Source organism: Polypterus senegalus, chromosome 1 (assembly GCF_016835505.1).
Source record: "Polypterus senegalus isolate Bchr_013 chromosome 1, ASM1683550v1, whole genome shotgun sequence".
NCBI lineage: Eukaryota > Metazoa > Chordata > Cladistia > Polypteriformes > Polypteridae > Polypterus > Polypterus senegalus.
In genome coordinates this window covers 297633454-297658560 of record NC_053154.1, presented here as the reverse complement: position 1 = coordinate 297658560, position 25107 = coordinate 297633454, and the positions used below count along the sequence as shown (strand labels likewise).

The 25107-nt window shown below is 38.3% G+C and overlaps 1 protein-coding gene across 1 annotated transcript in view; it reads right to left on the bottom strand.

Moving 5' to 3' along the window:
• Window positions 1-24397, bottom strand: part of LOC120515791 (RING finger protein 122-like) — a gene marked incomplete at its 5' end in the record, with an annotated part of 54934 nt that extends 30537 nt beyond the window's left edge. The window contains one exon of the mRNA XM_039737139.1: window positions 24271-24397. Coding sequence (XP_039593073.1) covers window positions 24271-24397 — 127 coding nt within the window. The remainder of the gene's footprint in view (window positions 1-24270) is intronic.
• Between the last annotated feature and the right edge of the window lie 710 nt (window positions 24398-25107).

The following is a 25107-nucleotide window of genomic DNA, read 5'->3' as shown; positions in this document are numbered from 1 at the left end:
AACTGTGACTTAAAATATTTTACTTTATTACCTACATTATCTACATTATTCATGGGCTCCACAAACTGATTTCATAACAGAAAAGAAAACAAATACAACTGGGTGTATGCATATATCAGTGTTGTGATTTAGCACCAGCCACAGCCGTTGGCAGCAGGACTTTAGGAACCTTCGGAAAATTTCGACTCGATGTTATTTTGGAGAAATTAAGTGGATAGAATTGGTGGGCTGTTTTGAGCTGAACTGGATGCTCTTGTCAATTTTCCCAATGTTCAAATGCCACTGAAAAGCATACTGCATAGATAATTTAATCAAATGTTAGCATCCTAAAGTAATAAGAAACATACGGTATAAGCACAATGATTTTTAGAATAGGAATAGCTTACTAATTAATTGATGAGTTACGAAGTAATATACCAACACAGAAAAACCTACACTGCACTATTTATTTAAGTGAACTCAATTCAGTTTATTCTTACATAACGCTCTTCACTTACTTCATGCTCTGAACACGTATACATATAATAACAGCAAAACTTTACTTCATATCCATGCACACCACAAGGTAAACAGACAATAATCACTCAGATGTTAGCATGTGCATGTTACCATTCTGAAAGATTTTGAAGCAAAGAAGAACTTTCAGCTATGTGATGGCAGTTTTAATCTTCTTATTCTTCTTCTTTCGGCTGCGCCCATTAGGGGTTGCCACAGCGGATCATCGTTTTCCATATCTTCCTGTCCTTTGCATTTTTATCAGTCATTCTAAATAATTAGAAATAAATAACTTACCTTACTTGCACCTTGGCTACTTGTTTTAGAGTGAAGTAAAGCAGATTTATAACTGTATGCTCACTGCTCTCATCACATTTGTGTATTCTGTGTACTGGGCCTGCTTGCTTGCTTGAAGCACCATAGCGACTGAGACCAGATAAAATGATAAAGTTGCTCTGCACTTCCAAAGCCGCCAGTTTCTCCTGTTGTGCAAGGCGTTTAATGGACTTTAATGTCAACACAACTTGCTCGTTTATTCCAAAGGCAATGTAGCTGAAATTTAGTGCAACCTGCAATTTATTCTAAGTGCTACCATCACACTAATAAAGCACTCTAAATGATGCTTCGTATACTTGCGTACATTACTGAACGTGTATCACATTTAGATTTTAGATGACATTTGATATTCTGAACAGAAAAGGTGTTCCTAATTACCAGGCATAATTTGAATTCAAGTTATTGGCAACTGTAAACTGGGCCATTCTGAGTGAGTTTGATCTTCAGTGGACTGGCACCTTGGTCCTTAGTTGGTTTCTCCATTATGCCCACTGCTGCTGGGGTGGTTTTTTGCCATCCTGTGACCCTGAACTGCACGGGAGTTGTTCAATTAAATTACATTAATTAATCAATTAATGAATTAATAGTTTGCATTAAATGTATTTGTATTGCGTGTTTAGACTTTAAAATTGTTAAAAATATCTACAATGTAATAAATGAAACACAGAGCAATGCAAAAAATGATTTTCACCATTAAATATTTTTAAATCTCCTGGAAGCTTAACTTTACTGCTGTTACTATTTTACAATTAGTTCCTTATGTCAAAACAGTCCAAGTGGGGACTTGTGTGTATTTACACTTCAAATACTGCTGCATGAGTTTGAGGGTCAGTATAAAGTAGTGCACAGCACGCAGGCTGATGCTGTAATTATCATTTTGTTATACTATATGTTTATTTTCTTACTCTTCAATATTACGCAAATCCACATCTGGTAATGTTATTGGCATTATTGAACTAACAGTTTTTTTAACTCATGCATACTAGAGTGGTCTGCATATGTACCCATTAATTCACTTAATTTAGGAACAAAGTAACAAAGCTACTTCACTTCCCTGCTATACAAATAACACACGTTCTGTCATACTGTATGAATATGCTTGTCGTGATAAATGCCAAAATGTCAGTAGAAATGCAAATATGACAGCTTCGCAAATGAAGTATGTGATGTGTCTTACTGTCTGACACCCAGTGCCAACAGGTAACAAATAATTTGGCTCTAGACAGTGACATATACTAACTAACTAACTAACGGCCACATTGAGTGAGGTTACATCACCAGAGTGGAGTGTGGGCTGTTCAAACCAAGGCCCCAAACACATCCTATCTTTCCTCTTGAGCAATACACCTTGATGAGATGTACAAAATGAGATGTATTACAGAATTCTTATTACTATATCATCATATTATTAACCTAAACAATTTCACACACTGCTGAAGGACTTAGTTTTGAATATAATGAGGTTTCTGAATTGTGTAATACATAGAGTATGCTAATCAATGAACTCGGACTTTCACTCTCACATTTTCCTAATTAGTCTAAACAGAACTGAAAAACAATTTAGCTGGACTGAAAATTGTGGTTTCCTCTGACCGATACATTTTTCCAAGCTAAGAAAAAGACATTTTTTAACAATGTTATCTACTCCTTTATGTTATCCATTGTCATATAATGGGTGGTCTAAAAAAAGCTTTGCTTATCTTTATAGTGCTATATAGTCCTTTGCTTTCATATTAAACAGTGCTAAAGAAAGTCTGTGCAGAACAGGGGGACTACTGGGTAAGTACATCAGGCTTAACAGTTCTTAATTATCCATTTCCAGGTTTAACTTTGATTATGTTCATCTACTACATTTCTGGTTAAAAACACAGACATTAGTCTCCACTTTCACCTTTTCTCCACACTACCTTGGTGTTTTTACCTCCTGAAAATGGAAACTTTTGAAAATGGCTCTCCAGAGTTATATACTTCTGAAAGTCAATGTCTCTGCATTGAATTGTGAACAGGTGAAAATATAGCCTTTCAAGCACGCAGACTCTGATCACAGTCTGATTTCTTCATGCTTATTACACAGCTCTTCGCTGATTAGATCCTGCTCATTCCCACATTGAGAAGAGAAGAAAAACATATTCCAACATAGTGGACACAGGACAGTTTCTTTTCATGGCACATGTTACTTGCTTACCTGTATACATCTAAACTGAATTTTGTACAGTTTGAATGCTGCATTCATGTGTAAACAGAAAATAATTTTTTCGTCACTACAGTTTTGCGATAAATCCCATGGCCGGCAGCGTCATCACCCCTTCAAAGATTTTTCCACCAAATGGCTACTTCATATGTATTTTTGGTCTTTTTAGAGCGTACGGAGATGCATTTGTAAATAATATAAAAACGCTAAAGTGGATGGAGATTATTTTCATGACAGCGGTGCAGTGCAGACGTAGCCTTCGATTGGAGATATAGTGTCAAACTCAAAAATACTACGAGACTTGAATAGGAAGGGTGACTGCCAATGTTCTATCAAACAGGACCACCGTTCTTTGGAACTTAGTTTCATTATTGTGGTCTTAACAAGTCAAATAGCTATAACTGAGTAAATGGTACAGAGAACTTATCACAGTATAGTTTCAACAGTGAAATCAATATTGAGTCAAATTGGATTTTTTAAAGAACTGGACTCTTATGAATTTCCTCCACTGTTGTCATTTTTAAATCTTGAGAACTGGCAATTAATTATCTGTGTAGCTGCTAGTAAACTTTTCAATTCATTAATGTGTGATTTAATCACTTTTAATTCAGGCTTTTAATATCACTGTGACACATTTAAGAACCTATCAGCAGCTTTGACGGCCACTAAATAAAAATATCTAAAGCCACAGAACTCTTAACTATTAAAAACAAATTTCAGCTGTAAATAAAATCTATGCCATTCTTCCTGTCACCACTTACGTCAATGAGAAAGACAAAAGGCTACTGGCATTCATTCCACCACAGCTGCAGAAAAATATCTTACATACATTTGGAAATTCTGTGAGGCCACAGAACAGCTTTAAGCATAAAAACACTACTGCGATTGTACGATAAAACAAAGGCAAAAAAGTATGATCTAGCTCATACCAGATCATGCAAGTATTCCATAAATCATATAAAAAACGTATAGTCTGTAGCAGAGAACTCCAGAATAATGCATTACAAATGGTGAGTCAAACATGAATTATCCCCAGAAAATCCCTGCGCTCATCAATTTTTTCCTGTTCAGAGCCAACTGTGGCACATTTCACGGCATCATATTATGTGAAGCTGAAATTAAACAGATGCCAAAAAGTATTGCTTAACTTGTAAGTGTTTTGGTTTAAGTTATTATTCTATCATGGAGGTAAAGTGGTCTCACTGATTGAACAATGTCAAAACAGACAAGAAGAGATTAAAGAAAGACCTGCAACCTTCAAATGTCAGCACTGAAAACTTTGTTTCCAAGATGGCACAGGTACAGAATTGTAATCTCTAAGGATTTGTTGTGGAAGAACCATTAAAAAAAAACTAAATATTCCTGTTACTTCTCGTGCAGGAAATAAATAGAGGAACATTTCATGCAAATACTTAACCAGGTAATCCAGTATCACCTTGGGAGTGTGCACAACAACATCCTGATGGTCACATTTAGGACAGTTTGTTTTACATGTCGGTACTTTACAGCTTTTCCTTCCCTTCAGTATCATAAAACAGTTTCTAAATTAACTATACAAGAAGGCAGTCTGGTCAAGAAATCGCAGCAAAAGAGTCTCCAGGCATACATCCAATAGTTTGTAATTATCCTAATTAGCAAAGGCATTTTTATTTATTATGTTTATCAATGTTCTGTAGAACATGATGTTAGACAAAATGTAAAACAACACAGAAATTTTTACACATAGCATTACAGTAATTTATAGGAAGATTTTTTTTTTGAAAGCCTAGACTGGCCTTAAGTCCTATGCATTGGGTGCAAACTAATTTCAATAGAAAAGTTTTACAAGATACAATTAATATCATCTGCTAAATTTTTCTGACAAATAACCTCACATAATTTATATATTGTTTTGTCTAGTGAGGATCATGGTATGTTTGCTGCTCGCTCCACCAGTTTATAAGGTCAAAGATAGGGGCACAGGAAAAGCCTGTTGGGGAAACAGTGAATAACTCTGGACAACTGATTGTGGTGTTATGGGTCCACAGCTCGTGGAGAAAAGGCCATTGATTTTAAATAAATAATCATCGCACCCGAGGCGCCGTGAGGCGTTGTTGTTAGCGAGCAGCGGGGCAGTCGTCGATGTGGCGTTTCTCACGTGTGCACAGGTGAGGAACTGCCCACATTCGTGATTGCTCCCGTGGCTAATGCTGCAGCTGTGATGGCCCCTCACGTTTTTAAAAGAAGCGCGAGTCGGTTTTAGGGAGAGAAAGAAACGATCGGAGAGAGAAAGGAAAGGAGAGGACGGAGGTTACCGGGAGCAGGAGAGGAAGCAGGTCGGTGAGAGGGAGAGAGCCGCGAAGAGCGGCGGACGCGGCGAATGGCGCTCGTGGACAGCTGCATGGAAGCTGGGTGTTAGGCCGACACCCACGTGTTTGTGTTGATGTCGCTCCCGCTGAGCGAGCAGGTAGCGGGAGTGACCAAGGTGAAAGCGACGAGCCGCAGAAGGCCGCAGAAAGGCAGCGGAAGTCGGGAGGCTTGGAGTGGCAGTCCTTGGTGTGAGCGTCCTGGAGACCAAGGAGTCCAAGTCTCGAGGCTGGGATGAGAGCCAAACCGAAGCCAGGGATCGGGAGGTCTCCAGTCTTGCGTGTGTTTGAGGAGGGCAGCTGTAGAGAGCGTCTTGCCTGCTGCTTGGCCCATACGGGATAAGCAGGTGAGACGCTAACAGAAGAGCACCAGATTTGTTTGTTGGGTTTTAAGACTGCTTCCTAAAAAGATTTTAACCTCTGGTTTTAAAGGATTGTTTTTTCTATTTATTGATTTTACTCCACGTTCTTTTTATGGATTATTTATTTAATGAATTGTGAAGACCTGCACTATTTATGAACACTGTTTTTGTTTTTGTTGACTGTTTTAAATAAAAGCACTTTTGCACTTTCTACCTTCCCCTTGCTCAGTAATTTGCCTCCATTGACTAGCTCACTCGGCAACATTATCGACAGTGTTGGGTTCGAGTGCTTCCAATAGCAAAGGGAGTGTGGAGCCAGAACCCACATCGTCACACTGATGAACAACATTTTGGAACCATGACCTATACTTCTAGGCTTACTAGAAAATGGCAACAACTGAAATAAAATACTGCAAGCACCTCTGCTTTATATGCATGGCAATACAACACCAAATGCCAGTGCACTGTTCCTTCTAGACAAGAGAGAGGAAAAAATACTACACAAGCTGGCAGGTTGATGACAAGGCTGCAAAGAAAGAGACTGGTCCTCTCAATGACCTCACTTTATGAATCGATGCACTGTCTTATATCTACAAGGTGCCTCAAATGAAGGTCTTTTTCCTTTTGTGGAGCTTACTGATTATCGAAAGGATGCAAGGAAGAAAATACCTATGGCTTGCCCCCATAACGTTTTCACAAGGATTCATCTGATCAGATATGGATAAAAGGAGGCAAGGGCAGACAGCTGACAGCTTACATCTGGCATGAGAGTGATAAGTAACGCCATGCTACATCAGCTGAGTTGGGCAGGGCCATCTTAACTGCATTATAGGCCCCCAGACAAAATAGTGTGCTGGGGTCCTTGTTTTGATAGCAAACAGAAACATATACATAGGCATCAAAAACATCCTGAGCCCCTATGCTCTTCGGGCTCACAGCCAGTGCCCATACATTAAGACTACACAGAAGACATGGTCCCAAACCCTGAATACTAGGACAAGAACGCCTGAAGAAGTCAGAAAAGGCTCTAGATCGACTGTTTACAAAGTGTAGCATCAAAAGGCAACAAGCTCTAATAGTGGAACAGAGGAAAACCATAATCGGTTTATCCCTATTTCAATATTATTCTTGTTTTACAAAGGATAAAAAGCATATTTCTGAGGTTACTGCAGCTTCATTCAAGGTCTCCCTGGGTCACAGTAATAACAGTGTGAGCAGAAATCTGTTGCCCAGCTTCTCCTTTCCCAGCAACAGTCTCAGAACTCCCAGGCCACTCGAGATAAATAATATCTGTAGCATCCCCTGGGTCTTTTCACAATGGATAATAATGATTACCTATGATATTACTTGTAGAATGCAAGTTTGTAAAAGCTATAATAACCATCCCTTGTTTTTATTTTCTGCGTTATCCAAAATGAAAGTAGCAATTTACTTTGTACTGCAATTTTTCACTAATGTGGCTTAATATCCTGTTGAATATCCTTAGTGCAATTTTCAGCATAACAACTGAAAAAAAACAAATTTCATGGCCAGGAGTGGAATGCCAATACACAACACCCTCAGTGGAATGCAATGCATTTCCAGACAGGCTGGCTGGCATGCGTAATGCATCTGCTGGGTTTACTGATAACAGAAAATATGCATTTCATCATCCAAAAAGGAAAAGAAGAGGGGGAGAAAAAAAAAAAAAAAACAGGATTATCTACATCAAGATAAATTACAAATCTAATGGATGAAGTACTCTAAAAACATAACCTAGTTGAAATCAGGATGATTCGAGAGCTAATAACGAGGAATGAAACCAGGGCTTTTCTGTTTCTTTAGCACAATCTCTTTTACATCTTGTATTCTCCAGTGTGCAACTTTTCCAACTAACTTTGATAAAACTCAAGACAGGAACCATTCCTACATATGGGCACCAATCAGTTGAAGGACATGCTCACCTACACCTATTGTTTTTAATTTATAGAATAACTTAACTCTTTGAGCACTGAATATTTTTTCCAAAAAACATAAGTTTCTGAAAAGCAGTGGATTCACACAGAAATCAACATCAAATGTCTGTTGCTGCATGCTGTGGTTGCCAGTTTGCTAAGAATGTGCGGCAGGCTTGCTGCCAGGCTGTCTTCGCATGGTTGGGGCGGCAACAGCAGCGGTCACAGTCGTAGTGCATTGCAAATCTGGTTTTTACCTTTTACCATTGTTAAGTGGCAGTCCTAGCGAACAGTGCCATCAGCTATATGAACCCGTTTAGCACCACGATTAGCTGGGGACCAGTCAGCTGAAGCTGGAATCTCACATTCGTTTTCAATCACGTGTATCAAAATCGGACTCTGGCAAGTCATAGTCCATTTCAGAGATAATAGGCAAAACTTCATCCACTGAGTATTTTTGCTTTACACATTCGCTTTGATCTCTTGCCATTATGTCAGTGCCATTTCTGCACCTTACTACACATGGAAGCGCAGGAAAATTTGGTCAAACCAATGAAGCTAACTTTCCTTATTGCAACAAGAGACCAACTAAAACGTAGCGGTTGGTTTTGTCATAGTTTACAGTTTATTACCATCGTCAACTCCTCCTTTTGACAAAAGTTAACATCAGCCCTGAAAGTGTTAAGTGTTTAGACTGGGAAATGAACCAGAAATAAGTCCAGAGAGAACCTGCAAATTCCATAGAGAAGGCACTCCATTTTTGAAATAATAATCCAAGTGAGTAAGGCCACAGTCCAGTGTACTGGCTAAAGTAAATACTAGGTACTGAAAGAAAAATGGAAGTTTGCAACCTCCTTCCATTGTGTTCATTACCCACATACTGATAAAATTTGTGATAAATCATATGGCAAACCTAAACTAGCCGGATATATATAGCTATCAAAATACTCAGTGAGACAGGACTGAGGAGGGTTACAATATATGGATAATTATTCCATAAACTTCACTCTGCTGTTTTATTAATCAAACAGTACATAAGGCCACTTCCCTATTTGAAAAAATGTATGACTGATGATACTGTGCACTAATACAGCAACTTAATTTTGTTCACTTTGTAATAAATAATTTAAGTTTACTAGGAGCAGGGTTCCTACATTTAACTTCACTTTTAACCAGTATCTTTTATATAAACGTCTACACGTGGAAGTGTGCGTGTCTGTTCGGCCCAGAAATGAGAGGTGGAGTCGGGGCAATGGCTCCGCCTCCAAGGAATCAGAAAACTCACTTAGCTGCTAATAACACAAGCGAGGCAGACACGTCAGCAAAACGAAACCTCAGAAGAAAGACAAAGTCGCTTAGCCATTAACATCGGCAAAACGGTGTCCCTTTTACTTTTCCTCCCGCCGTTAATGCACAAGCAAGGTGAGCATGTTGGCAAAACAAATCCTCCAAGGAGAGAGATGCCCAGAGTAGTTCCTTTCAGTTACCTGACATCTCATGGAGATTCTCACGTTTTAGTATTGTCCGTGTATAGACCTCCTAAATATAACACGTCTTTCCTTGAGGAATTCTCTGACTTAATGTCAATTTTAATCTATACTAATAAAAGGCAAAGCCCTCACTCACTCACTCACTCACTCACTGACTCACTCACTGACTCATCACTAATTCTCCAACTTCCCGTGTGGGTGGAAGGCTGAAATTTGGCAGGTTCATTCCTTACAGCTTCCTTACAAAAGTTGGGCAGGTTTTATATCAAAATTCTACGCGTAATGGTCATAACTGGAAGCAGTTTTTCTCCATTTACTGTAATGGAGATGAGCTTCAACGCCGTGGGGGCGGAGTTTCATGTGACATCATCACGCCTCCCACGTAATCACGCAGTACATAGAAAACCAGGAAGACCTCAAAAAAGCGCTCAAGAAAACATGCATTATATAATTGAGAAGGCAGCGAAACAATAAGAAGCGAGTGACATATACAACTATATTCATGAGTTCTGCTACTCGAAACAAAGCACGCATGTAAACCTACACTTTAAATTAAGTTCATAGACAGGCTGCCGCTGGCGTTTGTAATTTAGTGCCTGCCCATATAAGGCCGTCCGTCAGCGGCAATCCAATAGCAAACTGCCACGGGTAAATATTCACGGGTGAAGGACTGTGCTTATGGAGAGGAAGATGAGATGGTCAGGGTGGTGTTTGACACAAACTCAGCGAAACTGCGAGAGAAAGTTTTAAGTGCCAGGACTAAGGTAACATTAAATAAAGCTATGGACATAGCACGAGATGGCACCAGCACAGCTGGGAACCTTCGATGCATGTACACCGAGTGGCTCACGTGAACTGATGCAGTGCACAGATAAAAGCAACAGTTCCAAAGAGCTGAACAAAACCGAATCACACAATTGAAAAGGCAGCAAAAAATATGAAGCGTCTGATAAGCATATTCATAAATGCAGCTACTGTGGAAACAAAGCACACGGTGGAAAAGTCAATGTCCCGCTAAAGGAAGACAGTGTAAAAAAAACCCGTCCATGCAGTGTGTCAGGTCTCAGATAAAGAAGAAGACGAGCTGTTTATTGATGCAGTAAGAACTAATCGATGAATGAAACCTGTCATCTTTACAACGATTGACAAACACGGAATGTAACTTGAACACAACACATCCTACAAATACGAACCTGATTGAAAGAAATAATGATAATCAAATCCTTGATGACAGCAACACTCAATAACACTCACAAAACAATTACTGTATATTGACAATCATGTTACGTTATTTTTAAAATGTTCCCTTTTCTTTTTCATAACTTCTACTTCTCCACTGCGATACACGGATATATATATATAAATGTATATATATAGCCCGATCTACAATACATACTTTAGCATAGACAAGTCACACGCTGTGACGCAATTATAGAGTCTTCGCCTCTAACGCCGACATTCGAGGTTCGATTCCCGAGAGGGGGTGTACTGAGTGTGTACGCGTGCTACCCGATTCATTTTACCTTCGCATCTCCTTGGTTTGGGACGTATGAAAAAATATTAGGTTAACGCAGAATCATGTTACGTTATTTTAAAATTTTCCCTTTCTTAGCACAAGCACAGTTGAGAAGCTTCGATGCATGTACTCCATAACGCGTTAAAAAATAACGCATTTAATCACACTTTCAATTCCAAGCAAACGGGAACTTTTGTCAATGCATGATTTCCTGGTACATCCATTACACTGATGCACACATCACAGCTACAAAAATGTTAGAGTCGGAATAAAGCGCGTTCCTACGACTGATCATTTCGACTACCCGTAAGCCTTGATAAAAGCATGGTTTTGTGCACACTGAAAAGCAAGCAAAATTAGATGCATTACAGAAAGCGGACTTTGTGGCTCTTACTGGGGATCATTGGACTTCCGTGACCGTTAGTAATTCTAAATACATCTAATTACAAAATGTTCAATGATCACACTGTTTTAGCCTAATGTACAAAATAATTTTGGCTAATGTTACTCAGAGTTTAAAGAGTAAGCTGGTCAAATTACCTTTTATGTTTCTGACTTATTTTTTTAAGAAGAAAAACTGCACTTTATGGTGAAATTTTGGTTATTATTATTTAAAGACAATACTATTCTGAAAATGTACTTAAAGTACTTAAACTACCACTTTATTTTTAAGTCTGCCCAATTTTAACCAGGGATGATATTTTTGTTTCTGTTTTGAATTCAAATGCAGTTTAAAAGCTTTTTTTTCAGAAATTAAAACAGCTTCAGTTTACAATATTCATGTCCATGTCTATTATTTGATTCTGTAAGCCCACTAAAACCCTTTTTAAATTAAAAAAAAAAACATTTGCGATTTGGGGCAAATTTACGTGTGCGATTACATACGATTAATCAAGATTAATTCTTACACAGCCTCTAATTAATTGGATTAATTTTTTTAAACGAGTCCCACCCCTAATATATGTATATGTAGATATATATGTACATTTGTATATATATGTGTATATACAGTATATATGTAGATATGTATATGTTGTATATACAGTATGTATATATGTGTGTGTGTATATATACAGTATGTGTATATATGTATATGTATATATGTATGTGTGTATATGTGTATATATATATATAACTGTATATATATGTGTATAGATGAGTATATATATATATATATATATTTATATATATGTTTATATGTATATATATGTTTATATATGTGTCTGTGTGTGTGTGTATATATATATATATATATATATATATATGCCAGCAACACTCATGACAATTACAAAACAATTACATTGTCAATCATGTTACGTTATTATTAAAATGTTTCCTTTTCTTTTACTTCTCGCCAATGCAGGTATTTTGAGATATATATATATATATATATATATATATATATATATATATATATATATATAAATATATATATATATAGATAGATATGACAACAACACTCATATCAATGACAAAACAATTACATTAACAATCATCTTACGTTATATTTAAAATGTTTGCTTTTCTTTTTCATAACTTCTTTAACACACTACTTCTCCGCTGCGAAGCGCGGGTATTCTGCTAGTTACAAACTATGACGCACTCTTAATAGTCGGCGACTTTAACTTTCATGTCGACAATCAGTGTGACCAAAAGGTAAAGGAATTCATGAACCTCCTGGACTCTTTTGATTTGAGGCAGCTCGTTAATCAGCCTACACATAAAGCAGGTCATACGTTAGACTTAGTGATTACTAAAGGACTTAAAGTTGATATAAAGCAGGTCATTGATATCGGTCTATCAGACCATTTCCTTCTACTATTTAATATAGAAATAAAGATAGAAAACACTCATGAGAAGCATTTTGTTAAAAAACGCTTCTTTGACTCATCAGCAGCTTTAAAACTTACAAACATTCTAAGCAATCAGTCCGTTTATAGTGCCAGCTATAATAGCGAGGATAATGTAAATAGTAAAGTGGAAAACTTTAATTCTAAAGTAAGAGCTGCTGTTGACATAGTTGCACCTGAAAAGACAGTTAAAAAATCCTCTAGTATTGTTATTCCATGGAAGACCCAAAGAGTGTCTGATTTAAAAGAACATGTCGTAGAGCTGAGCGTAAATGGAGGAAAACTAAACTAACTATCCATTATGAGATATTGAAGGTTAAAATAACAGAATACAATAACACAGTCCGCCTTGAGAGGCTCTGCTATTTCTCTAATATTATAAATAACAATGCTAGTAATCCCAGAGTCTTATTTTCTACAATTGATCGTCTGTTAAACCCAGGTAACACAAAGGAATGCCCCCAGAATACTTCCAGTGAAACCTGTGAGAACATTGCTGTATTTTTCAATCAAAAAATTAATGATATTAGAGATAACATAGTATATCTCCCCAACACTGCAGAACCTCCAAAGCCCCGTACTCCATTATAAACAAATTAAATGCTTTCACCAGGATAGATTTACCTGAATTACATAGTATAATCTCTCAACTGAAACCCTCCACCTCGTCCTTGACCCAATACCAACAAGGTTTTTCAAAGAAATATCAGGCGTGCTAATTGACAATATTCTGGACATAGTTAATTGTCATTAGATACGGGGTCTTTCCAGACTGTCTTAAGACTGCTGTAGTTAAACCCTGCTCAAGAAAATAATCTCGACCCCTCTGCCTTTGAAAATTTTAGACCCATCTCTAACCTGCCCTTCTTAAGTAAAATTCTAGAGAAGGCAGTCATTATGCAGTTAAATGACCACCTCAATAAACATGCTATTCTTGATAAATTTCAGTCAGGTTTTAGAACAAATCACAGCACAGAAACTGCACTCGTTAAAGTAGTAAATGACTTGCGGGTAAATGCAGACAGAGGCCATTTATCTGTTCTCATCCTCTTAGATCTGAGTGCTGCATTTGACACCATTGATCACAATATTCTTAGAAATCGCCTTAGTCAATGGGTGGGCCTCTCTGGCAGTGTCTTAAATTGGTTTGAATCCTACCTGGCAGGGAGAAAATTCTTTGTGAGTTGTGGTAATCAAATCTCAAAGACACATGATATCCGATATGGTGTTCCACAAGGCTCTATCCTGGGTCCGCTGTTATTCTCAATCTACATGCTTCCGTTAGGTCAGATTATCTCAGGTTACAACGTGAGCTACCACAGCTATGCTGATGACACACAGCTGTACTTATCAATAGCACCTGATGACTCCACTCTTTCGATACACTAACACAATGTCTTACTGGTATTTCTGAATGGATGAATAGTAATTTTCTCAAACTAAATAAAGAGAAAACTGAAATTTTAGTAATTGGCAATAATGGATTCAATGAGGTTATCAGAAATAAACTTGATGCATTAGGATTAAAAGTTAAGACGGAAGTAAAAACTTAGGGTAACTGTTGACTGTAATCTGAATTTTAAATCGCATATTCATCAGACCACTAGGACAGCATTTTTCACTTAAGAAACATAGCAAAAGTTAGACCTCTTATATCATTGAAAGATGCTGAGAAATTAATTCACGCTTTTGTTTTCAGTAGACTAGATTACTGTAACGCACTCCTCTCAGGACTACCCAAAAAAGACATAAATCATTTGCAACGAGTGCAGAATGCAGCTGCTAGAATCCTAACTGGGAAAAGAAAATCCAACACATTTCTCCAGTTTTGATGTCACTACACTGGTTGCCTGTGTCATTCAGGATTGACTTTAAAATACTGCTTATGGTTTATAAAGCCTTAAATAATCTCGCCCATCTTATATATCGGAATGCTATTCCAAATCGTAACCTTAGATCTTCAAATGAGTGTCTCCTTAGAATTCCAAAAGCTAAACTTAAAAGAAGTGGTGAGGCGGCCTTCTGCTGTTATGCACCTAAAATCTGGAATAGCCTGCCAATAGGAATTCGCCAGGCTAATACAGTAGAGCACTTTAAAACACTGCTGAAAACACACTACTTTAACATGGCCTTTTTATAACTTCACTTTAACTTAATCCTGATACTCTGTATGTTCAATTCTTCATAATAACTATTCATGGTGGCTCTAAAATCCATACTGACCCCTACTCACTCTTCTGTTTCTTTTTCCGGTTTCTTTGTGGTGGCGGCCTGCGCCACCTCCACCTACTCAAAGCATCATGATGCACCAACATTGATGGACTGAAAGCCAGAAGTCTACGTGACCATCATCATCAGGTCCTTCCATGAAAACCCTAAATACAAAGAGGACTGTTTGATTTATGTTAGGTAGATTGCCCAGAGGGGACTGGGCGGTCTCGGTCTAGAATCCCTACAGATTTTATTTTTTCTCCAGCTTTGGAGTTTTTTGTTTTTCTGTCCACCCTGGCCATCGGACCTTACTTATTCTATGTTAATTAATGTTGACATATGTTTATTTTTTATTGTGTCTTCTATTTTTCTATTCATCATGTAAAGCACTTCGAGCTACATTTTTTGTATGAAAATGTGCTATATAAATAAATGTTGATTGATCTCTACATTTCAGTTTATTTTCTGACGATTTCAATAGTTTCTAAGACCCCAGACTTTTTAAAGCACGGGCTTACACAGCTAGTAACCTATAAAAGACTGGATTCTCTCTGAAGGTGCAAACATAGCAGTTCAATATAGGTTATGGTTCTTCACAGATCAAAACATGGGGAAAAAATTGTTTTTTTGACGGTTAACTGGATTGAAGCAGTGCATCTACTGATATAGTTCTACATGTCTATTCTTTTAAAGTCCTTTGGAAGTTTTTAAAACTTTTTTGATGGCCATTCCCTCTTCTTTTTCGATGCAAATCACCAACATTTTAAGAAATTCATAATGACAGTCAAGTCACCATCATAATAATTATAAACAAAATGCAAGAGTTTTAAAGTGAACACCAGTCAAGGATGATTACCAGTTTGATCCAGAGAAATCTGGACTCTAGAAACTCCAGTTTACAGGTTCGCAGAGATACTGTTTAAGGAAAAAGAACATTGTGCTCATTTGTTAACAGCCATGGCAGGTTTCTGCCTCTATTGTTTTTTCAAATTCTGATAGGCCTTTGTTGACATATGCTTTTCCTTTGATAAAACATCTGCTAAACAAGACTTGCCATCCTTGTCTAATTGTCTCTTACCACTGCTGCTAAGTTCTAAAGCACAGAACAAATCATCTGATTCAAACTATAATCTGTGGCTTTCTGGGATGCATCATGGCTTTTCAAATCGTATTAATTATTGGCCAAGTATAAAAATATACATCAAAACATGCAAGTATCATACAACCCCTATTTTAATCAATAAACTTACCCATACCCTAAAGTTCTAGCATGAACCATGGCGATCAGTGGCCTTTAGGCTGAGTTCACCATCTTTAAAAGGAACACAGCTTGGAAGCAGTGGAAGCATCCACAGAGTTTATGGGATAGCACACTGCATGGCTCCCACCAGGTCATGTGACCTATGAATGAGGCTCAAACCAGAATGATAAAAGAATAGGCAGCAAAAGCCATAGTCTTATTGTTAAACAAACAATAAGTTCATCCTGACAGGACCACCACACGTGCTTAGCCTGTCTGTATACATCACTTGCTTTCACAGTGTAAATTACTCTTTTACTCCAAATGGGAGCGGTGCCGAGTGACAGATTGATCGCATTAGGCTCTGAACTAAAGAAGACTAACTTTATTTTTTTTTCTCTGCATATTTATATAATATTTATATAATTTCTGAGTATCCAAAGCAGAAATGTTATGAATGCCTACTGTATCATTTTCCCACATTCCGTTTCTCTGAAAATTAATATTACTTATTATGTTAGTTCTTTTTGTTTACTTTGTTGCTGAGGTGTTTTGCATTGTGCTTGTTATCCAGGAAAACTCCACCCAAAAATGGTAGTTTTTATAAGTTACTTACTCCATGTTGTTTATAGTGATGGCCAAGAAAATTTTGCAATTTAATGTTTTTATGCAGAATTGAGAGAAAAAGAGTTTATGCTATAATAGATCCTAAGGATAAAATATTTTGTACAACAACAAACAATGTGAAAAAGGCCCATGAAAAAAAGAAAAAAAATTCTCATGTTACTCGAGTTACATAATCCACATGTTGGTTATCTGGTAGTATGCTCAATGTTTTCAAAACACGTCTTTTTAGCTAAAATATTATTAAATAGTTACTTCCAGAATAATAAGCATACATCATAAACAGGAAACTCATTACCATAATACCGTGCTTTTGATTTGAAGATCTGCCTCTCCCCCTCATTCACTGGTCAAGAGTCCTGCCCTGTCTAAGATTTTTTTTCATGGGAGATTTTTCACATACTTTCACAGCATTTTTTATCATTGGGTTCTTGTATATCATAAACTTTTTTCTCTTGTTCTGTATGAAGCATATGATTAAAACTTTTTATTGGCCATTACTAAAAACTGCATGGGGTAAGTAACATATAAGAAACATAAAAATACATATATTATTGTGACCGGGGTTACCATCTCTAACGGCAGTGGTGCAACGACAGCTCTATAGCTACTGTGCTGTGTCTGGTAAACAATAAACCAAGGTTGTCTTCTGTAGGATCAGACTTCGCAAAACATGCTTGACGCACAATGTTTCGAATATTTAACATCAGGCTTTGAAATGCTCTTCCTCAAACTCTCCCGATCTGTCTTCACCAGACTGTGTCTGCCACAGTGGGGACCAAGCTGCGTGCATTCTTCTAATCTCAAGATGGGAGCTAAAGCTGAATGATTGCCTGTGTCACGGCTCATAACAGCTCCTATTCTGAATGAAGTCTTGAGACTGTATGTGCCTTCTCTATACTGCAATGAAGTATCTGTATTTTCATTGAAAACCTGGACTCGCCTTCCTGTCTCTTGTGCAATTATATAACCCAAGCTTGACAATACCTGCACAAAAAAAGCACTTCTTAAACTGCAAAGAATATTTTATTTAAAAAATGAGATGTTAGATGTAACTACTGTATTTTAATAGAGATACAGGTATGAAAATACAGAATAAAAATGAGATGTTAGATGTAACTTCTTTATAGAAATACACGGATGAAAATACAGAATGAAAACAAGACACTAGATGAAGATACAGGCACAATTCTGAATTCTTTCACCATGTCATTTTTCTTCAATCTGGAATCAACTTTATATAGGATTGTTAATTTGTCTTTCAGTATAAACTGACGTTGTTTCTCACTTTTTTGTTCATCTCAAAGAAAACTTTGAGGAGTGCTATAAAACTTGAACTGTACAGTATCTACACATGACACAACACCACGTGTACGCTAGGTGGAGTACTGACTCTGAATTCACCTATGTGTATGATGTCACATATACACTCTCACTGAGCCTGCCCGAGAACGGAAATTTTACAACAGACTATCTCTTTCTTTGAGACAGCCTGTTTCTGGGTTGGAGGAAGAAACAGTAGGTGCAGAATTAAGTATTTTTTGCATCACATTATTATCTTCGGTGGCCATTTTTGGTCGAAAAAAAAACACATCTGTTATACTGAAATTCACATTTCATTAAAACAAAATTCATTTAACATGATGTTATATGAACATTTGTTTGATTTTTGGTCCACTCATTCTCTAGGCATTTGTGTTCTTCATACCGACAATCAGCAGCCTAACAGATACCTTCAGTAAATGAAGAAGGAGATATGGTTATTAGGTCAGGTCTTTAACACACATAAGAAAAATAACTAAATCTTACAGGAGGACTCAGAAACATATGACAATAACAGTTACAAGGCAAATTGGAAATGACAGAAATAGGGAAGATATTAATGGTGACTCAAAAAAAATAGCCCAAAGAAATACTTTATTTTAACAGTAAGAAAACAGTCAAGCAAGAACTGAATTATGTAACAAAAATAAATCAGAACATAAACATCAAAAAAAAGTAAATAACAAATTATGTTACTTAACATATTTTTAAGTTAGTAACATAACATTATGGACATACTAAATGAGTGGAAAATTAGAGACAGCCAAGTCCTACTGTAGTTAAAAAGGCAAAAAAATTAATGATACACCAGAACTGGGCTATATTTAATATATATAAAACTAATTTCTTAACCCACTTATCAAGGGCTAGATTATAGGGCAGCTAGAGCCTATCGCAGCAATTATTGGGCACAATGCAGAAACATCACCAAGACAGGATGCCAGACCATCTGTGGGCGAACAATTACACCTACACACACCAATTCACCCAGCCTGCATGCCTTTGGACTGTGAGGGGAAACCAATGTGAACAGAGGACGAACCTGAAATCTCCATGTAGGGAACATCTAGACTTGAACCCCGGCCATTTTACTACAAGGCAGCAGCACTACTGCTGAATTACAATGCCACCCAAGTAACCCATATTTGGAATTCATTTCTTTAATCATTTTTTTTTTTTGTAATTTGAACTTACAGTATTTTCTAGTGTTTAACAATATTTTTCATCTTTGTACAGCAATTTTTTTATGGGTGCCACCATTTTCAGTTGAGTTTGTATATAGTTTCCATTCCCCCTTCCCCAGGTGTGACTACCAGAACTTGTGGTGGAAGATGTCTGTATTGCAAGAGTATAAAGGTCAAAGTCAGACATCTTCTGTATGTTCAAGTTTCTGGATTCTCACAACAAATCTTTAACAGTGCTGGTTTGATACTTACATTTTAATTTTGGTATCAATATCAGCTTTCAAGGCTACGTGCCACTATCATAATGAAACCAAAACCAATAATGGGTAACATTACCCTCAACTGCTGTTTCTTTCCCACAACTTGCAAACAAACCTTTCCGCTCTGCTGCAGACTTGCATCCCTCCTGCTACATCACCACACTCTGTAAATCATTAACAAGAGAGAAGGGGATGCTCCTTGAAGTCTCCAGCTCATAAATAAATAAGTTTAAAGGAGGGGGATGTGGTCCACCTTGGGAGTTCCAATCAGATAGTAATCAAATGAGCGCAAGTTGCTTGAAACTACAAAAAATGATAGATAGATAGATAGATAGATAGATAGATAGATAGATAGATAGATAGATAGATAGATAGATAGATAGATATTTGAATTTCCCCTTGGGATTAATAAAGTAAGAGATGCTAGTATGTTAGTTTTGAAAACTGGGTTTTTCTTTACTTTTTCAGTACTAGTATATCACACACAACCCTAGCTAGTTAGAATTTTCTAAATGTAAAGATCTTTTTTGAATACTATGTGTCTCCTGGATATTGACCTTTGATTTGTGTTTTGATAAAATGTCTGAATTTAGTAATTTTTGATTTTCTTCTCATCTTTCTCCTTGTCCAACTAATTGATTACCTTCAGCTTATTTTTCACCCAGGCATAACAGAAGCTAACAAAAGTCAATACTGAAAAAAGGGAAAAAGCCACCCAATATTGGCATTTTAGTGGACAGTCAATATAGGATTACACAGGAGATTTTTCACATAATGCAACAGTTTACTGAAGAAGTAATAAAACCGTTCAAGGTGTATAAACTCTTAAAGTAAGTCATCTTCCCAGCATAGCACTTGGACATAAGTATGAGCTTTGTAATTAAGAGGACATCCAATTGCTCAGGTTTCATGTCCATTTTGAATTCAGCTGATGTGGCTGATAATTTAACATAGTATTTCAGTGTACAGAAATCAAGGATCTGTGTTTGCTTCGTCCACAATGTAATATCTGTGCAAGTTATTGTAATGAGAAATTACCAATGTCCAAAACACAGGACAAATAGACTGTTGAAAAATAAGATTTGCTTAAATAAGGGACTGCAATAGGAAACATGGGGTGTAGAATCATCCTATAGAAAGTGGATTAAAATGTGGATGACACATTAGTTACACTTCCAGATGACACTAAAGAGAACCAGAAAAAAAAACCAGATAATTGCAGATATACTGTGGATAAAAATAATATCTAAAACACAGAGAATAAAAAGTTACATATAATTACAAAAAGGACAGCATCAGGCACCTGTTTGGAAGCCTTACAAGATTTGATGCCAGTCCATCAATGGGTAGAATTATAGTCCAAGTAGACTTTTCACTTAAGATGTATGATTCCCTGGAGAGGCCATATTTGGAACAGCATGTGCAATTTTTGTCTCAGAAAATGCAGTGATGGGCAACTAGAACAATTTCATTAAAATGGAGTTTGACATAAAAGGAAAGCTTACAGTACTTGAACCATTTATACTTTAAAGAGACACAGATAAAGAGTCATTATGGTGGAAGTGCTTAAAATTGCATAGAATGCAAACAGGGTAGACACCAGCTATTAAGTTAAAATCTAGTATTAAGCATGAACACAGAAGTGGACACTGAAGGTGGTTAAGGGAAAATTTTGCATAAATGTTAGGAAGTATTTCTTCACACAGATAACAGTAGACACACAGAAGGAGTTTCCCAATAGCAGACCTGAAAGGATAAAGTTGAAGACCTTCAAATGGCGTTAGGCGAATGGTCTGTTCTTGTCACAACTGTTCACATATGAGTGAGCATGTGAGTGTGAGTAGCTGCATCCTACACTCACCTAAAGGATTATTAGGAACACCTGTTCAATTTCTCATTAATGTAATTATCTAATCAACCAATCACATGGCAGTTGCTTCAATGCATTTAGGGGTGTGGTCCTGGTCAAGACAATCTCCTGAACTCCAAACTGAATGTCAGAATGGGAAAGAAAGGTGATTTAAGCAATTTTGAGCGTGGCATGGTTGTTGGTGCCAGACGGGCCGGTCTGAGTATTTCACAATCTGCTCAGTTACTGGGATTTTCACGCACAACCATTTCTAGGGTTTACAAAGAATGGTGTGAAAAGGGAAAAACATCCAGTATGCGGCAGTCCTGTGGGCGAAAATGCCTTGTTGATGCTAGAGGTCAGAGGAGAATGGGCCGACTGATTCAAGCTGATAGAAGAGCAACTTTGACTGAAAAAACCACTCGTTACAACCGAGGTATGCAGCAAAGCATTTGTGAAGCCACAACACGCACAAACTTGAGGCGGATGGGCTACAACAGCAGAAGACTCCACCGGGTACCACTCATCTCCACTACAAATAGGAAAAAGAGGCTGCAATTTGCACGAGTTCACCAAAATTGGACAGTTGAAGACTGGAAAAATGTTGCCTGGTCTGATGAGTCTCGATTTCTGTTGAGACATTCAAATGGTAGAGTCAGAATTTGGCGTAAACAGAATGAGAACATGGATCCATCATGCCTTGTTACCACTGTGCAGGCTGGTGGTGTAATCGTGTGAGGGATGTTTTCTTGACACACTTTAGGCCCCTTAGTGCCAATTGGGCATCGTTTTAAATGCCACGGGCTATCTGAGCATTGTTTCTGACCATGTCCATCCCTTCATGATCACCATGTACCCATCCTCTGATGGCTACTTCCAGCAGGATAATGCACCATGTCACAAAGCTTGAATCATTTCAAATTGGTTTCTTGAACATGACAATGAGTTCACTGTACTAAAATGGCCCCCACAGTCACCAGATCTCAACCCAATAGAGCATCTTTGGGATGTGGTGAAACGGGAGCTTCGTGCCCTGGATGTGCATCCCACAAATCTCCATCAACTGCAAGATGCTATCCTATCAATATGGGCCAACATTTGTAAAGAATGCTTTCAGCACCTTGTTGAATCAATGCCACGTAGAATTAAGGCAGTTCTGAAGGCGAAAGGTGGTCAAGCACCGTATTAGTATGGTGTTCCTAATAATCCTTTAGGTGAGTGTATAATGTACAGGTGTGAAGGGTTCATTCCTGTTTTACCAAAATATGCTTCAGCTCCTCATGACCCTATAATGAAAAATAAGGGTTCAAAACATAGATGAAAGGGTGGTTAAAATGATGGAATACCCTGGGGCTGCTGTGATGAGGGTTGTGCCTTGCACTTATATACAATAAATCACTTTTCTCACTGAATGTGCACAATCCCTATGCCAACAGTCTTTCCACATTCTAAACACATGCATAGGTTATCTTGATAGTTTAAATTATCTTGTATGTGTAAGGAGTGCAGTATGCATGAGTGTATGTTGCAGCGGACTGGTGATACGTCCAGGACTAGTTCTAGTTTTGTTCCCAATGATGGTAGTTTGGGAAGAACTTCCCACAACCATATACAGGAAAAATGTACTTCAATTAAATATTTTTATCAATAAGCCATAAAAGTAGCCCTCTCCTATTAACATCAATCATCCAAACTATTTTCTAACCTGTCTAACCAGTTCAGGAACACAGGGAACCCGAGCCTCTCCAGACAGCATCAGGCACCTGGTTGGAAGCCTTACAAAATTTGATGTCAGTCCATCAATGGGCATATTCACTCACACCATGCCAAACAAGACACGCTAATCCACCTAACCTGCACGTGTTTAGGATGTGACAGGAAGTCTCGACAGACGTGGGGAAGGGAGGCAGTGCCCTGGCCAGGACTCAAACCCTGAAACCTGACCCAGTGTGGTGTTAAGGTTGAAAACAAGGTTGGCAGTTTAACACTGTCATCTTTAAGTGTCACATGATAAAAGTATGGAAAAATTGTAATAGCTGTGGTTTATGTCCCCAGAAATAAAAGTATCGCCTCCATATATAAAATCACTTGCTCAAGATCACTGAGCAGGGTAGTGAACTAATCTGCACTAATCAGAAAATGGAAAACCTTACGTTTTATACAAATCTTTACTTCCAGATCTTAGAGAACCAGACAAATGGCCAGCATAATCCAAAAACCATTGCCTAAAGAAGTGAATCAGAACACAATCATTCGTTCAGCTCAAGTTTTCTGCAGACTTAAATCAAAGGCAGTTACTTTAAGCATATAAAACACACATGTGGCACTGACACCCAACGTGCAGGGCTGCTACTAAGCAAAATGTAGCTTCTTCAGCCCCTGCTGTGATATTTGCCAGCTGCTGATCATAACTTACCATTACACCATTGGAATGGGGGCATGAAATTCTGTTTTGGAACGGTCCTACACACCCAGCAGCAAAAGCAGAGAGGAGACTGAGCAGTTTTGAAGGAAGAGGCCTGCAGCTCAGTCAGGGAAGTGCTGAATTGGCTTCCCTATGATTTCTCCAACGGAAAGGAGTTCTCCAGGTGTACATGCGGGGCCAGATTGGGGGGGGGCAAAACAGGCAATTAAGAATAAGACAGAAAACTGATTCCTTCCCCACTTCCACATACGGGAACATTAGTTAACTCTCCAGATCTACACTGGATTTTACTCGGAATGTAACCAGTTGGGTTTGTTTTTGTTTTCCGTGCCTCCTCCCCAAACCAGTTTCTGTCAAACGCAATCCAGTCCTGAACCAACTTCTCCCTCATCAGATTTCAACTGTGCATCCTTTACTTCTTTTCTTTCGCACAACTCTGCATTTATTTTCATTACGGGGAAAAATCGATTTGGACAGCCCCGCATCTGACCACTTTACGAGTAAAGTGGCTAAACGGACACGAACTGCTGACAGCCCAGCCCAGCCCAGCCGAGCCCGTGCGCAAGCAAACAATAAAACGCCGGGCGCGCCAGAAGCTCCACGCCGTCCGCGCTCACGGAGGGCTGTTTGTTTACCTGTGTGCCAGGATAGCGTCACCGGCCGCCTGCTGCTCCAAAGAACCAAACGGGACCTCCTCGGGGAACCGCAGCAAGACAGCACTACGGAGAGCCAGGAAAAAAGCGCAAGTCCGAACACATCCGTTTACACCGCCGACATGCAGACGTCGTCTTTGGCGGTGCTGTCCCGTCTCCCCCCCACCCGTTATTCCAGATCCTTCATGGCTTTGGTGATGCAAACGCTCGGGGCTCCGTATGTAAACAATCGCTCATGTGATGCTCCGCCTGCATCAGAAGCCCAGTCCTCCGCCTCCTCCTCCTCCTCCTCCAGTAGGAGCGTCGACGGGGCAGGCGCGCGTGCGCGAAGCGCTGGAAGCAACACTTGCTGGGAAAGTTTACGCGGGCGCGCGCCACCGGAATCAAGAGAGAAAAGAGAGAGAGTGAGAGGGCATGCGTAGCCCTGAGGATGCCGCCGTGGTAAACGAGACAATGGAATACTGTTAAGTTAATTCACGGCACAAACAAATGATGACTAGCCTAAGTTTTTTTATTGTGTTCCATTGCTTCAAAGATGACACCCAAAAGGAAAACGCCTAGTCTCAACTGTTCAAAACAATTGGTGATTGAGATCAGAGCCTGGGGGTCCCAAGCTTAGCCATCATTCTGTGGACTGAAGGATGAGTACATTAAAAAATAAATCTGTTTTCTGAGCCTGCTATTTCCATTACAGATCTGTGGGGATCTAGACATTATTATTATTGTTGTTGTTGTTTACTTATGTATTTATTTAGCAGATGCCTTTATTCAAGGCGACTTATAGTATATACAAGAATGATTAGGCTGTGCAGCAACAGA